General features: G+C 37.8%; 1 protein-coding gene across 1 annotated transcript; it reads left to right on the top strand.

The window, feature by feature from the left end:
* Positions 1-3,358: 3,358 nt before the first annotated feature.
* On the top strand, positions 3,359-20,688 carry SHCBP1L (SHC binding and spindle associated 1 like; the record flags this gene model as incomplete). Its single annotated transcript, XM_081112366.1, has 10 exons — positions 3,359-3,811; positions 5,465-5,614; positions 8,922-9,136; positions 10,173-10,259; positions 10,574-10,792; positions 13,965-14,070; positions 16,361-16,514; positions 17,621-17,871; positions 18,917-19,039; positions 19,887-20,688. The coding sequence occupies 10 exons, from the start codon at positions 3,359-3,361 to the stop codon at positions 20,127-20,129; spliced, it is 2,001 nt and encodes a 666-aa protein (XP_080968492.1). The 3' UTR covers positions 20,130-20,688.
* Between the last annotated feature and the right edge of the window lie 4,497 nt (positions 20,689-25,185).

Genomic DNA, 25,185 nt, shown 5'->3' with positions numbered 1-25,185 from the left:
GAGTGTCCTATGCTGCCAAGATGGAAGTGTATGACTTCTGATAGTGATTAAGGCAAATGTGTGTGGGCCATTAGCTTTTTACCACCAAAGCTATCGTCATTGGTTTTAGGCTGTGTGCCTTGTCCATACCCTGTATTGCCTCTTGTTATTAGAATCTTTGTGCCCTGAAACATGTCTGGTGAGTAATGTGAAATGAAATTAAAATCCCGTGTCTATCTCAAAAACTGCTAAAAACAAAAACAGAACACAAAACAAGGACCAGGGAGTGAGTCCACATCGTCAAAGTCTGAAGACTTAGCAGAACATCATTTTGAGGTTAAAGAGGTGTAAGACCTTAGAGAAATGTGTCTGAGCTTGTCCTTTAGCAAAGGGGTGTGCTGTCTGCTTCTGAGTCAGAGGCCGCGGCTGGCAGGCCTGCAGGAATGCTTCAGGCTCCACCCAGCCCTTTGGGATAGGGGCCCTTAAACAGCCCAAAAGCTCTCCAGTGCCCTCTTCTGGTAAAACGAGGGGGTGCATGCTTCCAAGAGAGCTGGTTTCCCATGCACCCACCATTCATAGTATTTGTTTCAAAGTTAACATCAGAATGTTAAGGAAGAGGGAAAGATGAGTGTTCTAAGAAAGAAAAATTAAAGTCTTTTGGAATAAATTGCTGATTTGAGTGTTTATTAATATTTATTTTGTTCAACTAAGAAAACCAAAGGGGAAAACAAACACAACTACATTTCACAGCTTATGTTAGCACCTCTACCAATAAAAATAAAATATAACGGTAAAACAATATAACGATAATAATAAGACATAACAATAAAAACCAAATCTCGGCCATACAAAACTGCTAGCATCCCCAAATCCCCAGATGCACTCATTTAGTGTTTTTTTGACCAATGTGAGCCTTATTTAAATGCTTATCATGTAGGGAAATACGAAAATAATATGTTAGTAGTATTAAGGAGTACTCCGTATTTATCTGTGTTCCTTATATCTGAACTGCCCTGTGGGAATGACTGCTTGATGGAAAAAACTTTCCTTCCCTTGCAGCTATCAAAGACGAAGATTTTCCTCTTCACCTCCTTTAGTTCTTTACTCGAATGTCACCTATCCTCCCTACTCTGTATAAAAATTATATCCCCAGCCGCCCTCCAAAACTCTTCCATCCCTACTCACCCCTCCCCATATTTTTATTATTTTCCTTAGCACTTACCACCATCTAATGTGCTATAAATTTTAGTTTTTCAAATTGAGGTGTAATTCATGTAGCATACAATTCACCCATTTACAGCATACGGTTCAATGGTTTTTAGTTTATTCTCAGAATTGTACAACCATCACTACAGTCAATTGTAGGACATTCTCATCACCCCAGAAAGACCTTCTGGGCCCATTAGTAGTCAGTCTCCATTTCCCCTCAAAACATTTTCCTAAGCAACCACTAATCTGCTTCCTGTCTCTTTAGATTTGACAGTTTTGGACATTTCATGTAAATGAAATAACATGTTATGTGGGCTTCTGTGACTGATTTCACTCATTTGGCATGTTTTCAAGTTTCTTCCATGTTGTAGCATGTATCAGTACTTCATGGTCCTTACTAAACACAATAATCTATTGACTGTCTGCACCCTTCACTAGGATTATGAAGACAGGAATTTTGTCTTTTATTTTTATAACTTTGATATCTATGGATTGCCCAGCACATAGCAGGTTCCTAACAATTGTTTGCTTTGGGAGGCAGGGGATGGGAGGGGAGTTGTTTTTGAACTTTCCACTAGGACAAGTGGTATCTATTATTCTGAACCTAAAAATAAAAACCCCACCACGATTTATTTAAAAAAGAAACATTTTGGAGAAATGCTAGAGTAGTAGATTTTACTTTGGGTGAGTGAAATATATAGTTAGGTATCATTTTAAACAAAATCCAGAACTCCTGACAAGAGGAAAAGCCTTTAGAGTCAAAACATGATGAATGTTGTAATTATTCCCTGAACTCTTGTAACACAATAGTAATACTAATATTTTCCTAAAAATAAACTCCAAATTTAACACAGTGTCCTTCCAAATGAGCGGAGGAAGGCAGGTGTTTTCCCAAGGCTGTGGGAACTGTGGGCCCCAGGGCAAGGCTTCCCAGCTAGACAGTAAACAAAAGTTATTCCAATTGGCTCAGTGTGGGAATAAAATAACAGAAATCAGTGGTCTCTGTTCTTCTCCAAAATATATTATCTTGAGCAGACTTTTATTGTGAAAGTGTTCATGGTTTGCACACATTAAATTACTCTTTAGCTGGAAATTTGCCTCCCGTTTCAGTTACATAATATAATCTTTTTGTGTGTGTGAGAATTTTGAGCAGCACAACAGACACATGGAAATAGACTAAGCTATCCTTCTTGGCAGAAAGGGGCTGCCTTGTTTAAAATGTAAAGAAACATTTGTTTTGGGAACCATGTGAATCAGTTGGGGAAACTCTAGGTCGCTGGATTTGTCACTAGGGTTTCCTCTGGCAATAAGTAGAGGTCTCCATGTACTATCGCCTCCGAGTGTAAACATCCATTTTCTCTCAGGTGTGTGGAGTTGCAGGTGGCGCATGCATTTGTTAGGTCATGATGACTTGGAGGGTGACTCACAATCACCCAGAAAAGGTATGAAGACCCTAAGAAATCCTACCTTGGGGTGAGAATTCTGTCACGGGGTGATTCCAAGGAGAGAGAGGTGGGGGCACCGCTCAGGGCCGCGTTCCAGAACGCCCCATGCCTAAGCCCCGCCCCCACCACAACGCCCCGCCTACAGCCCCGCCCTCCAGCCCCTATAGAACGGTTTCCTCACGCCCCGCCTCCGCCACCACAACCCGCCCCTCCATAAGCCCCGCCCACATCCCCGCCCTCCGACACCTATAGGACGGCCTCTTCACACCCCGCCCCCGATCTCCGCCCTTACACAAAGCCCCGCCCACATCCCCGCCCTCCGACACCTATAGGACGGCCTCTTCACACCCCGCCCCCGATCTCCGCCCTTACACAAAGCCCCGCCCACATCCCCGCCCTCCGACACCTATAGGACGGCCTCTTCACACCCCGCCCCCGATCTCCGCCCTTCCACAAAACCCCGCCCACATCCCCGCCCTCCGACACCTATAGAACGGTCCCCTCAAGCCCCGCCCCGACCACAGGCCCTGTCCCTCCACCCCCGCCCTAAACCCGACCCACAACATCCCTCTCCACTCCAACACCCCATCTCCAACTCACGCCACCGGGACCCCCTCGAGCCCCCGCGCTCGTTGCGGGCTCGGAGGGCGCAGCTCGCCCATTGGCCAGCGCGGCGCAGGCGGGAAAGGTGGCCAACGGCTCCAGCTGGCCCTCGGGGTGCAAGGATGGCGTCGGGGTCCAGGTCTCCGGTACCTGAGGACTCGGACCGAACCATGAGCCCCGGCGGGCGAGGCGAGGAGGTTGTCTCCGCGCTCGGCCGGGACTTGGCGGCGGCGGAGACCCTGAAGAGCAGCGCGTCCCCGGTGCGATCGGTGGTGGCCTCCTCTCGCCCGGTGAAGGGGAAAGCGGGCCGGGAGGCGGCCCGGCGGCGGCTGCAGCTGCTGCCCGCGTCTCAGGCCGAGGACCCGGGAGAGGGGGCCGCGGAGGAGGAGGAAGAGCCCCTTCCGTCGGTGCCCGAGGAAGAGGAGGAGGAGGAGGAGGAGGAGGAGGCGGCGGCGGCGGCGGAGGAGAGGGCGGAGGCGCAGCCATTGCCGCCAGTGTGCGTGTCCCCCATGCGGGGCATGTGGCGGGAGGAGAAGGTGGCGCTCTTCTGCGACCAGGTGCTGCGGGGTTGTAAGGTGAGGCTGGGAAGAAATCCGGCCAGAGTCCAGCGCGGGACCTTGTAGGGGCTTAGCAGAGGAAGTCGGGTCCAGAGGGCACCAAGAAAACCTGCGTTTCCAAAAAGTCAAATTGACTCAGCATTTACAGGTTTATACCTTATTAGGTGTGCCCAGGCCCTAACCTAAAGGAGCAACTATTACATTTCCGGCAGACTGAAAATTCATCAGTTAAGGAGGCAGCTCTGGTAGTGTGTTTTCTTTTTTCCTAGAGCTTCTAAAAAATGAAGATAGACTTTATCAGTGTGCAGGTATACATCTTAGTTGATTCATTTAATAGTTTGTGCACAAACATAAGGATGAGATTCCATTTGGTAGCCTTGGATTTTACACTACACTGCGATGCTAAGAATGTTTACAGCCTGAGAATGGTTCACACATCAGTTGAGGGTGTGGAAAGATGTTTTGTATAGAACATAGATACGGTACCTGAGAATACTGAATAGAGCAAATATTGTATGTTCCTGCTTTTTAAGCAGAAGAACTTATGTACCAAGATATTTTTGGCAGTGATATTTGTAAAAATTAAAAATTAGAAACTGCCTTGGCCAGTGTGGCTCAGTTGGTTGGTGGCTGTCCCATCGAGACTGCCAATTCCATTCTGTCAGGGCACATGTCTGTATTTCTGGCTCAGTCCCTAATTGAGGGTGTGCAAGAAGCAGCAGATCTATGTTTCTCTTTCTCTCCCTCTCCTTTTCTCTCTAAAATTTTATATATATATATATACATATACACACACACACACACACACATTTATTTAATTAGAAACTAATTTCCAACTAGGGGGTCAATAAATAACTTGTGGCTTCATATGTAATGGAAAACCATGCACATGTAAAAATTATGTTTTCAAGAACTATAAATATGCTTATGCTATAATGTTAAGCAAAAAAAATCAGGAGAAAAAACAGATTCATCTGTATGATGAATATATACATAGAAAAAAGACTGAAAGGAAATACACTAAAATATCAACAATGGTTATATTCTGGCTGCCAAGATTAGGGGTGATTTTTTTCCCCCTTATATTTTCTGTATTTTTCAAATTTCTCTGTATCTTAACCATATTTTATAATTTGAAAAAAATTTTATTTTTAAAAACACCTGTAAAACTAGGACAGTATTAATGATCAACTTTAATACTGAGTGTTGGAGAAGGGTATGTTTCTTAAAGGCATTGAAAGATGTTTATATAAATTATTGTCATTAATTAAACATGGTCAATGACTGAGTTTCATTTTAGCTTAGATTATCATCCTTGAAGTAGCTGAATTTAATTTAAAAAAATCAAATGGTAAAATATTTATTGAATGTTTAATATACTCATTTGCTATACAGAATGGAGTGCTATTTTAAATTTTTATGTACTGAACATATTTTAAATAGTTGTCATTACATCATTAAAATTCAGAAAAAATAACTGTTTTTACATATGATAATTACTGTGTTTATATTTTCCATTAAATGTAGATTCAGTTCAAATCTATTATTTCCCAGGTTTTTCATTATTTAAGAGTATATTGAGTCCATTTTTAAAATAGAAATCAGTAAAAATATATATAAATCTTACCTATATATAATTTTACTTAAATATGTACTTTTTTCTTTTGCTAGGCAGAAGATGCTGATGAGGCTATGAGTAACTACCTATCAGAAAAATTAAAGTTGAAAGACAAATGGCTTGGAGTCTGGAAGACTAACCCTGAGTTATTCTTTCTGAAATATGAAGAAGCTTCTATCCCTTTTGTTGGTATACTAGTTGAGGTAAATAATTTTGACCTAATCTTTGTTCTTTTGAGTGAAATTATCAGTTCTTTTTAAGATCAAAATATGACCTTATTAACTTGGAGCTTTGAAATTTAAACAGAAGTTGGCAAAAGTTTACTTGTATTTTAAATTTCTAAGCAAATTAGTATAAAAAGAAGGTAAGAGGGAATGTTAGCACCATTTCCTTATAGAAAGTTATCATTAAGTATAACCTAATTTACAATACTAGATAGTATTTAGCCTAGTTTTAACTGCTCAAATAATGTAAAAATAATAAAAACCCATTTCTTAAAAATTAGTAATTTAGGCTTTCACAAATTTGGGGCTTTCCCCATCATTTCCCTTCTTTATTTATCTCAAATATGATAGATAGGAAAGAAAAAGCAAATGGGTCAGAAAACTACTGTTATAATTTGAAATTTTTTCTTATGAAAAATACCTTTTAATATAATACATCAACTTTCAAGCCTTCATCTGATAATATTTTGCTTTTCTATGCCTCTAGGTTAAATATTGTGGCATATTTGATGTCATATATTTGATTCCCTTAAAGATCAATATCCCTGTATGTAAATTAACATTTACAATCACAAATGGTACTCCTGCCTCAGATTAGATATTTCAAATCTGCAGTTTTAATCATGAAAAAAACTTGTGTTTGCAACTCATAGCATTGCATACTACCTGAAAACAATTGTGTGTTCTATGGAAAAGTAAGTTACTGGTGTTTTTACAGATAAAGAACACCATATTTTCAAACAGAGACTACCCTTGCCAAGTTGTATCAAGGCAGACTAACCACAGCACCAGAGTGCTGTGCGAAACTTCCCCTCCCCGCCCCCCTCCGCAATGTCAGTGTAGACTACATGGGGAACCTGGACTGCCACCTTGCCAGTAAGGAGAGACTCCTGTCATCCCTGCAAGGTGGTGTCAGAAAAGGTCTAGTGGAGAATCAGGACTTTCTCCCCCCTCCTCCCAGTGCTGTTGGGGGAGGCATGGGGGGAGCAGTAACGAGGTGCTCTTCTCTCTTCCAGCCTGAGTGCTGGTATCAGTGGAGGCCTGATAGGGAACCTGCACTCCCACCTCTGAACAGCAGTAACAAAGAACACCCCCCTCCCCACCCCAACTGAAGAATCTGGACTTCCATCCCCACTAGGCAGTACCAAGGTGGCAACCCCCTTTTTGTGCCAGGTTGATGTCAGAAGAGGACTGATGAAAGATTTAAATAAGATCAAGAATCTACTAGCATAGTACCCAAAACGTCCAGGTTTCAATAGAAAATCATGTGTCATCACTTGTAAGAACCAGGGAGATCTTAACTGGGATAAACAACAAGCACCAACACCCAGATGGTGCAGATGTTAGTTAGAATTTTCTGACAAGGATTTAAAGTAGCCATCAAAGTAGACTTCAGTGAGCGATTCTGAATGCACATGAAACAAATGAAATACCAATCTCAGCAAAGAAACAAAGTCTCTGCAAACAAATGAAAGATACCCTGACTCTGCTTCTCGAATACAGGCAGTAAGGCATATCCCTCCAGGCAGGAAAACCACAAGATTTTTCTATGAATCAGCTCAAAAGTAAAGATACGGATATATGGAGTTCCCATGGAAAGAAGCCTGGGTAGAACCTAAGAGTAGGAAAAAGATATTTTCAATTATGTGAGATCTCTCAAAAGTTATGTCCAATGTACCCCTCAGGAAGTTTATGGATGTTCAGTCAAGGAAGTAATCAAGAAATATGAAGACATCTGATCCAAAATACAGAGAGGTCAACATAAGAGGAGAAGCAAAGGGAATTCTCAGGATGATGGCGAAGAGGTAACAGCTATGCATGTAGCAGGTCTGAGAGCCAGTTCAGATTGGAACTGGTCAAAGAACTCTGGGAAAGAGTGCTTCAAGAAAATGCAACTGGTATTTCATTTGACACACAACCTGTTGTTATTTTGAACATATTGAAAGGAGATGTATACAACTCGGGGGATTTGGGGTTAAATTAATGAAAGGCTCACAGAAAACAGCAAAAAAAAAAAAAAAAACAAAAAAAAACCCACAAAAAACTATTATTGACTCCTGAGAAACCAAGTTTGTTCAGGAAAGGAAAATGAATCAGTTTACACTGTATAATTCACCTGTGAATGGCATTTTCAAACTTAAGGTAAATACTGAATACTAAGCTTTAACAACATTGATAGATGGAGGACCAGGAGAGTGTGGGTATATGTGATGGGGGTGGGGAAAAATGAATGGGACTAATAAGCCCAGTCAGCATGACTCAGTGGTTAAGTGTCGACCTATGAACCAGGAGGTTACGGTTCGATTTCTAGTCAGGACACATGCTTGGGTTACAGGCTTGATTCCCAGGGGGTGTGCAGGAAGCAGCAGATCAATGATTCTCTCTCATCATTGATGTTTCTTTCTCTCCCTCTTCCTTTTCTGAAATCAATAAAAATATGTTAAAAAAAAGATGACTAAATTCTTTTAGAGTCAGGGGTCAATATATAAAAACAGAAACAAAACAAAATGTAAGTAACAATATAAGGATATTTTTTTTAAAAAAAAGAGGTAAATGTTTAAGTAATCAACTAAAAGAATTACAAGTGTTTGTCTCTAAGGAGTAAGAATTAGAGCAGTTCTCAACCTTCCTAATGCCTTTAATACAGTTCCTCATGTTGTGGTGACCCCCCCCAACCATAAAAATTATTTTGTTGCTACTTCATAACTGTAATTTTGCTACTGTTATGAATTGTAATGTAAATATCTGATATGCAGGATGTATTTTCATTGTTACAAATTGAACATAATTAAAGCATAGTGATTAATCACAAAAATAGTATGTAATTATATATGTGTTTTCCGATGGTCTTAGGCGACCCCTGTGAAAGGGTTGTTTGACCCCTAAAGGGTCGCGACCCACAGGTTGAGAACCACTAAATTAGAGGGTGATGGGAGATCATAAAGAAATTGTATTTTTTATAACAAGCCTAGTACAGCCATTTGATTCTAAATATATGCATGTATAATACTGATTTAAGAAATAAAAACTTGCCGAAACCGGTTTGGCTCAGTGGATAGAGCGTCGGCCTGCGGACTGAAGGGTCCCGGGTTCGATTCCGGTCAAGGGCATGTACCTGGGTTGCGGGCATATCCCCAGTAGGAGATGTGCAGGAGGCAGCTGATCAATGTTTCTCTCTCATCGATGTTTCTAACTCTCTATCTCTCTCCCTTCCTCTCTGTAAAAAATCAATAAAATTAAAAAAAAAAAAGAAATAAAAACTAAAATTTTAAAATATTTATTTTAGGCAACTTGTACACCACGCCAGAGCTCATCATCTTGTTTCAGAGTGACTGTTTCTGTTGCTGAGCCTTTTTCTTCTAATATTGCAAATATTCCAAGGAATTTGGTTAATGAGGTTTTAGAAGAACTAGAGCATAGTGTGCCTCTCTTGGAAGTGTACCCTGTTGAAGGACAAGATTCTGAAATACATGATATTGCTTTGGCCTTGGAAGTTGTAAGGTATTAGAGTTTTTTACTTCTTAAAGTTAAAATTATCATATCCAACATTTTAGTTTAACATGTAAATTTTGTTCATACAAGCACTTTGTGAATATTTATTGATTTAATTTTACTTAATTCAATTTATCTATTTTTAATGAACGTATTTGTAACTCTTAATTAAAACATTCTCTTTTGAAGTATTATATACGGACAGTAAACGTTTGCTATTTTCAACTTTGCATTTTACAAAAATTGAATTAAAGAATTCTGGCAAACAAGTAATAATTTTTGTTCATATTTAAACATCTTAAATACATCAGATTTCATTTTTTCACATTTGAGGGCATTACAAATACTCGATGTCATTCCCATTATGATTGCTTCTTTCAAGTCTGGTACAATTTGAGAGAAGCATTCCATAAACTTACTATAGATGGGGGCATGTTTCTGTTTTTCTAATGCTTTCCTGCTTTCAATATACAAATCTGATGATATCGTGTTACTTTTTTTTGGTGAATAAAATAACCCAAATCTATGAAATCTGAAACCTGAAATTTATAATTCCATTTCAAGCAACATTATCTTATCTGTAGTAACCTAAAATAGAATCCAGATAATCAAATTTTTAAAGTTTATCTTTAATAGTAGTTCATTGAAAGGTCATTTAAAAATATTTTTCTGCCCTGGCAGTGTGGCTCACTTGGTTGGAGCATCCTCCTGTATACTTAAGGGTGTCAGGTTCAATTCCCTATCAGGGCACATGCCTAATACACCAATTGATGTATGTTTCTTTCTCTTTCTCTCCCTCCCCCCCCCCCCTCTCTCTCTCTCTCTCTCTCTCTCTCCCTCCACCCCGTTCCTATCTCTCTCTCCCTGTTCCTCTCTCCCCCTCCCCTTCCTTTCTCTAAAATCAATAAAAAGCATGTCCTTGAATGAGGAAAAATATTTTTTTCTTAACAGATAAAATTCATGTAAAGAATTTTTATATCAAAATGCCTTAATTCTAAATGTGGTACTCACTGTTTTTGATCACTTTCATCTTGATTTATCTTAGGTTTTTTTATGACTTTCTCTGGAGAGACTGGGATGATGAAGAACGTTGTGACAATTATACTGCTTTGATTGAAGAAAGAATTAATTTGTAAGTATACTTAAAAACTTGTTCAGGCCCTAGGCGGCTTGGCTCAGTGGATAGAACATTGGCCTTCGGACTGAAGGGTCCAGAGTTCGATTCCGGTCAAGGGCATATGCCTGGGTTGTGGGCTCAATCCCCAGTAGGGGGCGAGCAGGAGGCAGCTAATCAATGATTCTCTCTCATCATTGATGTTTGTATATCTCTCTCCCTCTCCCTTTCTCTCTGAAATCAATAAAAATATATTATAAAAAATATCTAAAAAACAACTTGTCCAGCACATTATATAAGATAAGCATTGTAATTATACTGATGCTTTTCAGGTGGTGTGATATACAAGATGGAACAATACCTGGTCCTATCGCACAACGTTTCAAAAAAACTTTGGAGAAATATAAAAACAAGCGTGTTGAGCTCATTGAGTATCAGAACAATATTAAAGAGGATCCCTCTGCAGCAGAGGCTGTTGAATGCTGGAAAAAATACTACGAGATAGTAATGCTCTGTGAATTATTGAAAATGTGGGAAGATTTACGACTCCGGTAATACTTTGTTCTATTTTATTTTATTCTATTTTAATGTTTTTTATTTTAGAGAGAGGAAGGGAGAGGGAAAGAGAGAGCCATCGGTGATGACAGAATCATTCTGTCATCCTGTACACTCCCTATTGGGGAGCGAGCCCGAAACCTGGGCATGTGCCTGACCAGGAATCGAATCCTGATCTCCTGTTTCATAGGTTGATATTCAACCACTGAGCCACACTGGCCAGGCAGTTTGCTGTATTTTAAATGGAAACAATTTGGCTGCCTCATAATTTCTGCTTTTCTAACCAACATAAGTTGATAAGTTGTTTTTGATGATAAATAAAACAATGCAGATTTAGCCAGCACCATTCTCCTCTAGAATACTTCCACAAATGTGTTTAAATATTTTTACATTGTTATGCAGCAAAATATATATTTTTGTCTTTCTTTTTAAAAGAGGGGAAACAGGAATTCTTGCTCATAGTCTCCAAATTCATAGAAAATCTTGAATGGAGTCAAAGAACTTCTATTTCATACAAAATTGTTAAACCCCTTTTTTTGTGTTCTACCTTTACTCATTCTTTGCCTTAGGAATTCTGAGCAACATTTTACTTATCTGTGAACTGTGAGCCTAAATCTTTCCTTTTGTATTTTCTCTCAAATTTGACCTGTTTTATAATCACTAAGAATCCCATCCCAGTGTTTATTTTTGATGTTTCCTTGTTATTGGGATTCCTGTGTAAAAAAACCTTGGGGTTACTTTGGGAAAGCAATATGGATATGATTTTTGAAATCCACTTATCTAGAAAAGCAGCTTTAACAAAAGTTGAATTTGAATACAAGTTATCATCACTAGACTTTAGATTCCAAGGGCATAGGGCAACACAGAGTTCCCTCATCTGAAAAATTATATAATCACATAGAATCTAATTCTCCGAGCGGTGGAATGAGTTAATTGATCAAATCCTTCCATAGATAATTATAAAATCAGGACAAAATTTATTAAAGGTATTCAACTATTTTAAGGCACTATGAAATGACCAAAAGCAGGCAGCAATCAGAAAAGTTTATCCTTGAAATGGATTTATCCTTGGAATGGGTAAAAAATTGAAATTTGTGGCTTTTTGGTCTGAGGGTAATCACCAATTCTCATAGCTCTGGCAGCAAAAAGTGCACTGTGTTTGAAAATGACAAAGGACAGAGTTTGAAGGCTAGCAGAGCACCTGGAAACTCAGGTGGGGTACCCAGAAAATAAAAGAGGTGCCAAAGGGGATCCACAAATCGAGCATAAACTCTGCCATTTCAAATTCTTGGTTGACCTCTCAACTATGCTAGCATTGGTGAGGCAGAGAAATGCTAAAAAAAGGAGACTGGAAATTGAGAAAACTAAGCAGAGATGCCAGCTGCTGTATCCCTCAAAGGAAAAAGTTTGCATTCTGGGACCAGGCAAGTTAAAACTGCCTCACACATAGAATCCAAGACTAACAATCCTCAGAAAAACAACACAATCCAGAGTTACTGAAATATATTATCCCAAATCCCTAGTTCAACCAAAAATTAATAGACACGCAATGAAACCAGAATGTTAACTCATACTCGGGGGGGCGGGGGAGGGAAGACAGTTAATAGAAACTGATTTTGAGGGGACCCAGATGTTGGATTTATCAAAGACTTCAAAGCAGCTATTATAAATATGTTTAAAGAATTAAAGGGAAACATGATTACAGAATGAGAGGAAAATATGGTGTTAATAAGTACATGGAAAATCTCAACAGAGATGGAAACTATATAAGAGAACCAAGGATCTCCAGATTCAGCTTGGACATGTTACCATGCTCACAACAAGAAAAAGGATTTCACACAATTAACTCAAAATGATCCATAGGCCTACACATAAAACAATACTATAAAGACTTTCATAATAAAACACAGGCAGAAACCCAGATGACCTTGGGTTTGGCAATGTTTTTAGATACAACACTGAGTATGACAGGAATGTTCTATATCTTGATTATTGAGTTAAATGTGTGTAATTACCTATGAAACCTCATGAAACGATTCATTTAAAATGAGTGTTGTGTAATTATACCCTAATTCAATTTAAAATCACTGATATATACATTTGTTACAACTAGGATTGTATGACATATATCCTGAGTGTAGGTTGCTTTACTCCTTGAGCAACTAGTAATCGGGTATATGGTGCAAAAATGTATGAGTAGTTCCCTTTCTCAATATCTAAACCACTTGCTTAAGTAGTTATAAAAATGCTGAGTGTTTGATTTTGAAATCTTAAACTTTTGCTGTAGAGGATATTGCTAATATGTTGGAATTCAAATTTTAATAACTTGCATGGCAACTTCTTAAAACCAGTTTCCTGAAAATTTTTCACAAAAATATTTGATCATTTTAATAAACCTGAAAAATACTGGTACTAAAGCTGCATCCCATTTAGCATCAAGCAATAAAGTGCTACAGAAAACCCAAACGTTTTCACCTAATGAGATTAATGGCAAATCAACATCTATTGGAAAAGGAGTGTCCCTTTGGCTGACAGGAATGATAAAAGTTACATTCAAAAATTTTTTTTCTTTCTTTTGATGACACTTAAATGAAGAGATAGAACACAGGAACTGTAAAGAAAAGAAGAAGAGAAAGAACAAAAGTAATTAGAAGTGCTGAGTAGGAAACAATATAAAAACAACTAAGAGAAAAGCTAAAATTGTTCTTCTGGGAGGCCAACAGCCAACTATTTCTATGGAGACCCTATCCTCTGAAACAAAACAGTCTGTTAATTGAACATTATATCTGAAATTAGACACATCTTAAAACATTCTTATGCCTCAGTATCACAGGCATAACCCATCTCTGCTCTGTGCAGTGGATTATGACAGTACAATCAGGAAAAGTGTCTACTGTATTGAGAAATTGAGGGGAGTGAGGTATTAACTATAGTGGGTTGCATGCAGGTTTCAAGTACAAACCATTAAAATGAAAAGATTTTTAGAGTTCAAGGGTTTAAACAGTTATCTAATGAATATTTTATTCTCAAGTTGTTCATTGCTCTTGAGCTTAAAATTAGTGAAACCTTTTTCTCAAAGATGCTTAGTGCCAAGTTTTTATTTTCTAAGCAAGTGTAGGTTGAATCTTTTTTCATTGTTAATTTAGTCATACATGTTTTTAACTCTAGAGTCCATGGACCTTTTTTTCCAAGAATTCTGAGGCGTAGGAAAGGAAAAAGAGATTTTGGAAAGACTATAACACATATTGTAGCAAAAGTGATGACTACTGACATGGTAAGAAAGACACTTCATTCTTACTTGTTCATTTAAGTTTAGCTGTGTATAATCAGAAAAGCAGCACTTTGAAGGTAGGGTTCTTGCCTGGCTCAGAAATGGCATATTTCCCCCATTTCATCCAGCTTAGTGATTGGCATATAGTAAGTACTAAATGAATCAATGTCAACAATTATTTGCTGAGTACTAACCTTTTTTGTCAGGCACTATGCTAGTAGAATAGAAAGGATGGGAAATAAATATGAGAAAGCCTGTATGTGAGGAAGATACAATGTTGAACCAGACCCACACATCACACATTGTACAAGTTTGAATATGGTGGAGATATGAATAAGTAGGCAATTACAACAAAGAATGATACATGCTATGATATGGGTATGTACAGGATGCATATAGAATGAGCACATAAGCCTGAATTAGCAAGTCTGGCAATGCTGGCTGGGAGAAATAACTCAGTTGAAACCTAAAGGAAGACTATAAATTTAAGCAGCCCGAGAGAGGAAAATGTTCTAAGTCTAAAAGTAAATATTTCCATCTCAACCTCTCAGTAGCATTTCACAGTTCTCTCCTGGAAATATTTTTTTGTTGTCTTGTTACTATACTCCCCTGGTTCTCATTCTTTCTAGATGCTTCCCCCTCCTCCTTCTATCCATTAAATGCTTGGTACTTTTGCTGCATGATAGTATCCCTAACTGATCTCTATCTGATCAGTTAATATATACTGATAACTGAAAATGTGTCCACTGCCCATTGCTCATCACCACTCTATCTCAAAAGTACTTCAACTCAACTGTCCACAATTAAATACATGACCTTCTTCACTGACTTGTTTATATTCTAGAGTTCCCTGTTCCAGTAGATGGTTCCACCACCTACCCAGTTGCTAGTTATAATTTTCTGAGAGTTATCCTATCCCTCTTCACCTCCATGTATCCATTTTGGTGTATATAACATTCTTTCAAAGTCGCTGCACATCCTTCAACCCTCAACATAAACATCATGTCCACCTTTCGCATCCTTCCAGGATACATTAGACAGCTGTGTACTTTCACAGCACCCTGCCCTTCCCCTTATCACAACTGTGTTTAATACTTGTTGGTATCTATTGAGTGTCTGTCTCTTATTAGAATATGAGCTTCTTGAGAGCAAATGGTATATATTTACGATACATCCCCCACCTCACATCATGCTTAGCACATGGTGCTCAACTGTTTTGGTTAAATAAATGAGTGCATGTCTGACAGAGTACGGTGTGTATGAGAAACAGTGAAGTCATTAGGTAAAAAGAAGGCCATCGCCTTGGCCAGTGTTCTCAGTGGTTAGAGCATCAGCCTGCACACTGAAGGATTATGAGATCTATTCCTAAAGGGCATGTACCCGGGTTGCAGGCTCAACCCCAGGCCCTGGTCTGGACATGTGTGGGAGGCAGCCAGTCAATGTGACTCTCACATTGATGTTTCTTTCTCTTTCTCTTTCTCTCTAGCCCCTGCCTCCCTTTCACTCTTTCTAAAAATCAATGGAAAAAAAATTGCAGATTAACCAAAAATTTCAATTTTAAATTAAAAAAAATGAGGCCATCATGGTGAGTCCTAACCTACTCCTATAAGAAGATATATGAATGATACTGCCATTTCTATTGGGAAAAGAATAGGTATTTTCTGAGTATATTTCCAGCTTCCAAATTTTATTTTAAATGTCCTCACTCTAAAAGGTGCTAATAATGAAGCCATCTACCCTTTTCTACCCCAAGTAAAAATTCCTAGTACTTTTTTTAGTCCTACAATCTTTTATATATAAGACTTTGTGGATTTATCAAAATTGTAGGGTCAGTTCGAGTTAGAAAACAAAGAAGTATATTGGAAAGGTATCTGGTGTCATAAAGACCTGGATCTAAAGCTTAGATTTACTGCTTACTAACTCTACCAGTATGTCCTTGGGCAAACCATTTAATCTCACTGAGTTTCCACTTCCTGCACCTTTTAAAGGCATAATAGTACACCTCAAAGAACTGTTGTGAAGTTTAGGAGGTAACAGGTAAAATTCAAAATATGACTTCTAATACACATTATTTAGTAGCTGTAAAATTATTAGTGATCATAAAGAAAATCTATCACTCCTTTAAATGATGGACTAACACTTTGAGCATTTAACAAAATACATATAATAATTCAATGTATTTCCTATACAAGGAAAGTCTTGGGAAAAGCACGTTACCAGTAAGTTAACTGATTAAAATGACCTCTCTCAATTTAACCTGTTGTTGAAGGTGTGCTGCTTTATTTCTTTTCAGGTAAAGGACTTATCTTCAGACACATTTCTCCAACAGCATGATGATTTGGATTTGGCTTTGGATAGTTGTTATAGTGGAGATACAGTAGTTATTTTCCCAGGAGAATATCAAGCTGTCAATCTTGCTTTATTGACTGATGACATCATTATAAAGGGTTAGCAGGGCATCCTTTGCATTTTTATAGCAATGTGTACTAGGCAAATTGTATATTATAAGAATGGTTAATGAAATTCTTAGGAATTATAACACAGGTTTATTTTTCACAAAAATCCCTTATGTGCCTTTTTATAATTAAGATTTTTCTCACCTGTCATGTGTATATTGCCTGTACAGGTGACTTTGTCTGGATATACTGTACCAGAGCAAATCAATGAAGACTGCTTCTTCCCATTCTAATGAAAACCTATTGACAGTATTTTCTATTAGGACCATCTATATTTTTACTAAACTTTCTTTTCATCTATCTCCACTGCACTTAATGTCACTTTTGTGGGAAAGTCCAAATATAAGGCTATATTAAAGTATATTCCGCATTTTCTTTAAAAAGTTAATTCACATGCAAACTTACTAAAATAGTAGAAAAGCAGAGCTTTTTCTTAAGGGTCTGAATATATTTAGTAACTATTCTGCCCTTTTATATTGAAGCATGCATATTCCCACTGTCTGGCCAAAAGAAAAGAACAGGTGACTTAAAAGTTGCCTATCTATATAAAAATTTCACTAGATTTTGATGATTGTAATCAGTAGTATTTTGCTGAAAACTACTACTGGATCATAATGATCATATTTGTAATTTTTAAAAAATTTGTAGCCTTCTTGAAGATCCAACCCTTATTTTTGGATTGATGTTAAATTTAAATTGCTTTGACTACTCCAGAGCAAAATTATGGATATGATTAATCTTATAACCTAATTCAAGAGTCTCTGCCAGTCCTTTTTAATATAATTTATTGTGGTTTTAAAAATAGGTTATGGTAAGATATATTTTGATATTTAGACATTTGTAGATGATTACTGATTATATAATTTAGGGAAATATGTAGTGGAATGAGTATGTTAAAGAAATACCATAGGTAAATTTAGATTGATTTTAAACCCAGATTACATTATAGGTTAAGTATCTAATTAGTTAATAACTGAATTACATATATTATTTATTAAAAATGTGAAAAACTTAGTAATAGCAAATATTATTGAATAACAAAGGGCTTTTGACTTTGGTACTACTAATTTAATTATGTCTTTCTTCCAATGATTCAGGAGTTGGAAAGAGAGAGGAAATTATGATTACTTCCGAACCTTCCCATGACAGTTTTGTGGTGTCCAAAGCTGCTAATGTGAAGCTGATGCACCTGTCTTTGATACAACAAGGGACAGTGGATGGCATTGTAGTGGTGGAGGCTGGTCACATGACTCTGGAGAACTGTGTATTAAAATGTGAAGGAACAGGAGTGTGTGTTCTTACAGGGGCTTCTGTGACAATTAAGGACAGTGAAATAATCGGTGCCCAGGTATTTCATTTTAAAACTGTTGCTTTCTATAGATATAACTTTGAATGATCTTAGTATGCAAAGAAAGGGTAACAGTTCCTTCATCTTTGAATTATTAAGCTTAGAAGCTGATGAAAATAAAATGAAGACCAGTACAAGAGTGTCACAGTATACTTAAAAGTGAACTGCCTAAGTCCAAAGTAAGGAATTATTACTTTGTGTTAAGTTCAATTTCTTTTTAAAATGTAGAAATCAGTGGCTATAAAATAGATTATGAATCAGTTATCTGATAGTTTATTTTAAAAAAATACTCAAACTATCAGACATTGCTGTAAGGTATGTAGTTAGTTGTAACAGCTTGAGTCTTCAAGTAACAGAAAATTTAACGAGAAACAAGATTAAAGGAAGCAGAAATCTAAGAGGACTTTTCCATAAAAATGAGTAACAGACTTTAGCAGCATTATGAGGGATTTAGTAGAGTATATGTAAGTAAATTTTTACAACTGAAAAGAATTGCTTAAAGACTCCCTTTTAGAGACTTCATTTGAGTCGGAGAGCAACATAATAGACTGTACGACTTCAACCAACCTTTTTTCTAGGCCTAAGATTTTCTTAGCACAGATAACAGTTTCCCCCATTTTAAAAACATCTACAGCCCTAACTGGTTTGGCTCAGTGGATAGAGTGTTGGCGTAAGGACTGAAGGGTCCCGGGGTTCGATTCTGGTCAAGGGCATGTACCTTGGTTGCGGGCACATCCCCAGTGGGGGATGTGCAGGAGGCAGCTGATCGATATTTCTCTCTCATCAATGTTTCTAACTATCCCTCTCCCTTCCTCTCTGTAAAAAGAATCAATAAAATATAAAAAACAACAACAAAAAACTATGGAACATTCACAAATATACTGTTTAAAAAAAACCATCTACACAATTGTTGCTTGCACTATTGTGTATTTTCATGTAACTTAGTATGTTAAATTGCTAATATGGGATTACAATTTTGAAATCTAAAGGAAATTTTGGAGAGAAATGTGTTTTACTGACTGTTATAATTGCTTTGCATTAACAGGGTGCTGGTGTTGAACTGTATCCTGGCAGCACAGCCACTTTAGAAAGGAATGAAATTCATCACTGTAATAACTTCAGAACCAATGACAGTTCAAAAAGCATCTTAGGTGGTGTTAATATGAAGGTATTCTTATATTCCTTAATATAGAATTGTTATGAGAATAATTAGAAAGCTACTAAAATATTACTTTTAGGCTTAAAATTTAGTCTAAATGTTATTACTGATTTGGAAAATAATAATATAAATAAGATATGGCTTAAGTGATGCCTGGTAGGAAATTTTAGTCTTATAATTTAATAATTTTAACTTGAATATTAGCAAATAACTTCAAATATGAGAAAGTTTGCTCTTATAAAAATGTTTTCAATTTTTCAGTGAGCAGATGCACAATACATTTAGGAAAGTAAAGCAAGTTAAGAGAATAATAAATATATTAAGAAGTATTTTATATTATTTTTAAACTTTGTAAAATAATTTGAATCAAGTAAAACATTAATGGCAATAGTTTATAATAGTGAAATGCCTTCCCATTCCTTTCTATTTCTATAAATTCTACCTTTCTAGATACCTCTCTAGACTTGTGTAGCTAATGAAGTTTTTCCATAGAAATCTAGTTTACATATTAATTGAAATTTTCATTATTTTTGAAATAATTTATTTTCCTATTTATCATATTAAAAGTAAGCTTCATGGTATTGTTATAACCCCATCTAGAATCATTTATCTCTACCAATAACTGATAAGTCAAAAACCTCATTTAATGTTTCCTCAGTAAACATTTTCGTAGTTAATATTCCATTAACCCAGTGTGAGGAAAATAACTTGTTCAAAACTGAGATTCTGTTGTCTAAAAGAAATGTGTACTCCCAAGAATAAGTTCTAGAGTTTATGAACAAGTTTATGACATGTTCATTAGTTCATATTTTTATAGACATTATTGAAAAACTAATTTCTTTGAATACTTTCACAGGTTCTTCCTGCACCCAAATTGAAGATGACTAATAATCATATTTACAACAATGGCTATGGAATAAGCATTCTTCCACCAACTGAACAGTTTTTTATTGTAGCAGAAACTTGCAACAAAGGGGCTGCTTCAGGAGACAAAAAAGATGAAAATAGGCTCTCCAAAGTAATGCAAAATATGAATCTGGAAATGAATAATAAAATGGAAGCAAACTTAAAGGGGGATATCAGAATAGCCACAAATTAAAGCACTGGGTTTATGTTCAAGTTTTATATTTCAGAGAGTTTAATAAATTTCATCTCCCACAGAAATGGTAGTTCTAATTAAATTCAACTTATTTAATTAAAAACATTTAAACATGTTAATGTTTTCATTCAATGATTCATTGTAAGATTTTTTTAGCCCGGCTGCTGTGGTACAGGGGTTGAGCACTGACCTATGAACCAGGAGGTTACAGTTCAATTCCCAGTCAGGGCATATGCCAGGGTTTTGGGCAAGCCCCGGTATGGGCAGAAGGCAGCTGATTGATGATTCTCTCATCCCTCCCTCTCTGAAGTCAATTTAAAAAATATATGTAAGTAAAAGAATTTTTAAAATAAGTTTTGAAATATAACTCACAGCCGAAACCAGTTTGGCTCAGTGGATGGAGCGTCAGCCTGCGGACTGAAGGGTCCCAGGTTCGATTCCGGTCAAGGGCATGTACCTGGGTTGCGGGCACATCCCCAGTAGGAGATGTGCAGGAGGCAGCTAATCGATGTTTCTCTCTCATCGATGTTTCTAACTCTCTCTCTCCCTTCTTCTCTGTAAAAAATCAATAAAATATATTAAAAAAAATATATAACTCACAAATCATAAAATTCATCCTTTTGGGTATACAATTCAGTGGTATGTAGTATATTGTTAGTACCAGGTATATGGTACCACCATCATTGCTAATTCCAAAAGCAAATGTGGTTTTAAATGTTGCTTTTAATACCCTTAGTCCAATAAGCAGCATTTTGTGTTCTATGTGGAGATTATGTTAACTTCAGTTAATTCCTGATTCGTTCCCATTTATGTTAGTAACTGGAATAAAATTAAGATAGCCCCATAGGATCAGGTTCAACTGCAGGAAACAAATTCAAAATAAGAGATAAACACTATAATGATGTATTTCTCCCTCATACTCAGTAAGTCCAGAGGTACAGGCTACTTAGGGTAGGGCTGTAGGTGTTTCATGCTATAAATTCAAGTTTCTTCTATTGTTTTACCATCATATGGTGTTTCCATTCAAAATCAAATGGTCCAACATAGCAATGGTTGCTCAAGCCATTATGCCAAAATTCCAGCTAAGTAGAAGGGACAGTGCCTAATAAAGCTGCATACATTGTTCCAACTGGATTCTTCGCTGAATCTAATATGGCTATACCTAACTGCAAATGAAGGCAAGAAATCTTTGTGTTCTCTAAAAGAAGGGGTTTATTTCTAAGAAGTATTTTATACAAAGCAAAACACACTGACTTAGGACATAAAAGGAAATAAGCACTCAGGCTCAAATACTTAAGTTTCCTCAATTTGCTTTTCACTGTGTTATCTGTAACCTCCTAGCAAGTGACCCTGTGTTGCCACAGAGACTCTCTTGAGGCTGCGTTGAATAAAGCAGTTTTTCTTCAATGTTTCGTTGAATAGTCTTTTGCCATATAATTCCAGGGATTGCCCATGGAGCCTTAAGCAATCTTTCAATAATGAATGCTGAGAGTGGGGATTTCCCTTTCCAGGCCTCTTCCTCCACCTGTTTTTGGCTTTCGGAAGAGTAGGTCATAGACAAAGACAGGATCTTTTGAGCGTGAGCAGAAAGCAATAGCCTTGTGTGAGCAAACTTGTCACTCATTGGTCATCTGCCTCCTTCCTGTTGGCTGCCAACTAGTCTTTTCCCAATCCCACTTAGAAAGTTTTTTCCTATTCTCACATTCCTAAAGCATGCACAAAGCCTAAGATTTTCTCTGAATTTGATCTTTTCATAAATATTTTTATCTCCCTCCTTGACCTTCCTACCCTTTTCCCCTCCATTGTAACAAATTACCACAAATTTAAATGGTCAAGCAACACTCATCGTACCGTTCTGTAGGTTGAGGTCTGACATGGGTCCTACTGGGCTAAAATCAGTGTTTTGGGGCTGCATTCCTTTCTGGAGCTCTAAGGGAGAATGTTTTCTTGCTCATTTGAGGGTTTTAGGATTGAAATGTTTCCTTGACAGTTGTCAGCCAAGGGCTGTTCCCAGCCTCCAGTGGGCAACTGCATTCCTTGGATCATGGCCTCCTCCTTCCATCTTCAAAGCAGCAACAATGGATTGCATCCCTTTCGTGCTTTGAATTTCACCTGCCTCTTCAGTCTCATCTCCCGCTTCCACTTTTAAGAATTTACACGAACCTGGATAATCCAGGATAACTTTCACACACTCAAGTTCCTTAACTTTAATCTCATCTGTAATGTCCCTTGTGAAACCTAAGATGTGGACATCTTGGATGGTGATGGTGGTATTCTGCCTACCACCTACCTTCACCAATTTTCCAGGCTAAGGTAAGAAAAATCCCAATTCTACTCCTCAAATGAGATTTAAGAAGTTTCCTCCACCAGAACCAGATATCCAATGCATTTCTTCTGTACATTTAAAAGGAATTCTAATTTAGTACCTAAAGGAGAGAGATGGTTTCATATTTCTGCTGTCCTTCCCATGTGTGCACACATCTGGCTTTCCCACTATAAATTTCTTAGAATATAGGTACTGGGTCTTAGTAGCCATTACTTCCTATGATGTACTGTGCATTGCCAAATAGTAACTTGCTGGGGATAGAAATGCTAGGATCTAGAGATTGAGATTAGGAGTGACCTTGGTGTGGATAAAAAGGGAAGAATTAGAACCTCTTTGCCTTCTGTGAGGGATGGGCAGTGGAGTGGAGATCTCCTTCATTGCCTTGCCAGCAGCAGCGAGGGTACAGCCTCATTTGAAGAGAAGAATGGAAGCCATAATGCTAGAACCTTTTTTCAGTTTATGAAATAGAAGCAGTGGTAAGTGACTACAACCCCAGACTGAAAGGCAGTCCTCAGCAGCACAAGGTACAGGAGATATGATTAGAGGAACAAGTTGAGACACCTAAGTCGGGAATTGCATGTATATTATTAATTTAATGGTTAGACCAGAAAGCAAAAAATTTGAGAACATGTCTTTTTCTAAAGTATTAAGGTGGAAAATAAATAAACTTATACTTTCAGTGATTGAACCAAATCAGGCGTTACAAGTTCCAAGACTATGAACTACCTTAAATTTTAATTAAAAAATGTTACTTGCCTCTGTGGAGAGTCCAGAGTGTCCATCATATTCTCAGGAACCTCTTAGCCCACTTAAGACATGTTTTCACATGTACAAAGGGCAGGAGCTTTCATTGATAAGGCCCTAAGTGCAATGTGGCTGGTGGGTGGAACAGAGTGTAGAGTAGGAGTAGGGATAAGGTGTTTAGCCCTGACCCTGAAGGAGCCCGTGATTTAAGGCAGGAACGGGAGGGGTGATAATAGCTTTGTATGGGATGTTTACTCCAGCTGAGTGTGGAGAATACACTGCAGACAGACTGCAGGCAGCAAAGATCAGTGAAGAGGGTGTTGCATCATTGTACACCCAAATTAATATCCAGGATAGAATAGGCTGTTGCTTTATAAAAGCGCGACTGAATTGGAAGTAAAAGTGACTTGATAATATATATGGTTTTAGCAATTATGTAGTTGAAACTTCTGTGATTAAAAAAACAGCTGCCCTAACCGGTTTGGCTCAGTGGATAGAGCGTCGGCCTGCAGACTGAAGGGGTCCCAGGTTCAATTCCGGTCAAAGGCATGTACCTTGGTTGTGGGCACATCCCCAGTAGGGGGTGTGCAGGAGACAGCTGATAGATCCCTCTCCCTTCCTCTCTGTAAAAAAAAAAAAAAAAAAAAGAAAAGAAAAAAGAATAAGCTATATTAAAAAAAACCAAAAAAACAGTAACAGTTGAACAGGGAACAGAGTAGAAGGCATAGAGTTAGTGTGTTCTTCAGTTTGGAAGTACAGCTGACCTTGAACAAAAGGTTTGAACTGCGTGGGTCTTCATATATGCAATTTTGCAATAGTCGTCCATCTGTATCTCCAGGTTTTACATTAACAAATTCAATCAACCACGGTCGAACAGTATTTCCAGGGATGCAGACGGCTGACTGAATGCAGTCTGTGCCATTTTGTTTAAGGGACTTGGGCATCTTCAGATTTTGGTATCTGCAGAGGCAGGAAGTCATAGAACCAATTCCCTGTGCATACTGAGGGACAACTGAAGTTTTTGGAGTCAAAAGTTGTGAATTTCTGACTGTGTGACAGGTTGGTGCCCGATCCCTGTGCTGTTCAAGGGTCAGCTATACGTACTTTTTTTAAAAAAAAATTCAGTGGAATTTCTAAGCAGAAATGTATAACCAATAAGCAGCTGCTTATACCACTACCATAGATAGTAGTCTGCTCAGAAAAGAAATCCGAGTTGGAGATTCAGATTTGAATCTACAAATAGATTGGAGCCATTGGCTTATCGACAATAACTACTGAAGGTGATGGAGAAGAGGATTCTGAAAAGAGCATGAAAGCAAAATAACTGGCCCAATACCACCCACATGTAAGAAAGCAGCCTAGTTCTGTCTAATCCAAAGCATTTGTAATCTCTATTGTACTCTATTTCTCAAATGAGGAATATGTAAAAATCTTTGGAACTTTAAAGTGTTACAAATGAATAAACATCTCAACTAAAATAAACTAGCTTAAAAAATATCCTCTGAACTACATGTATGTTAACATAGACAGAGTTAACTGTCAGGTATATAAACTTCATGCATTGGTGAAACTTATTCAAAGAGTTTTGTGGGGCCGAAACCGGTTTGGCTCAGTGGATAGAGTGTCGGCCTGCGGACTGAAAGGTCCCGGGTTCGATTCCGGTCAAGGGCATGTACCTGGGTTGCGGGCATATCCCCAGTGGGAGATGTGCAGGAGGCAGCTGATCGATGTTTCTCTCTCATCGATGTTTCTAACTCTCTATCTCTCTCCCTTCCTCTCTGTAAAAAATCAATATTAAAAAAAAAAAAAAAAAGAGTTTTGTGGGTTTTAAATCCTAACTAAAATTATTTTTAAATTAATTTTTACACTGGAAACTAACTTAGAAAAGATAACGCTGACTGTTGGTTGGCCTTAGATTTTTCAAAATTGAAGCCTGGGAAAAAGCCAAAATGCTCAGGCCTAGGTTAGTCGTCTTACTCAGATGCA

This window comes from Myotis nattereri (assembly GCF_964212035.1).
Source record: "Myotis nattereri genome assembly, chromosome: 18".
NCBI classification, from domain to species: Eukaryota; Metazoa; Chordata; class Mammalia; order Chiroptera; family Vespertilionidae; genus Myotis; species Myotis nattereri.
This window is presented reverse-complemented; position numbering and strand designations above follow the sequence as displayed.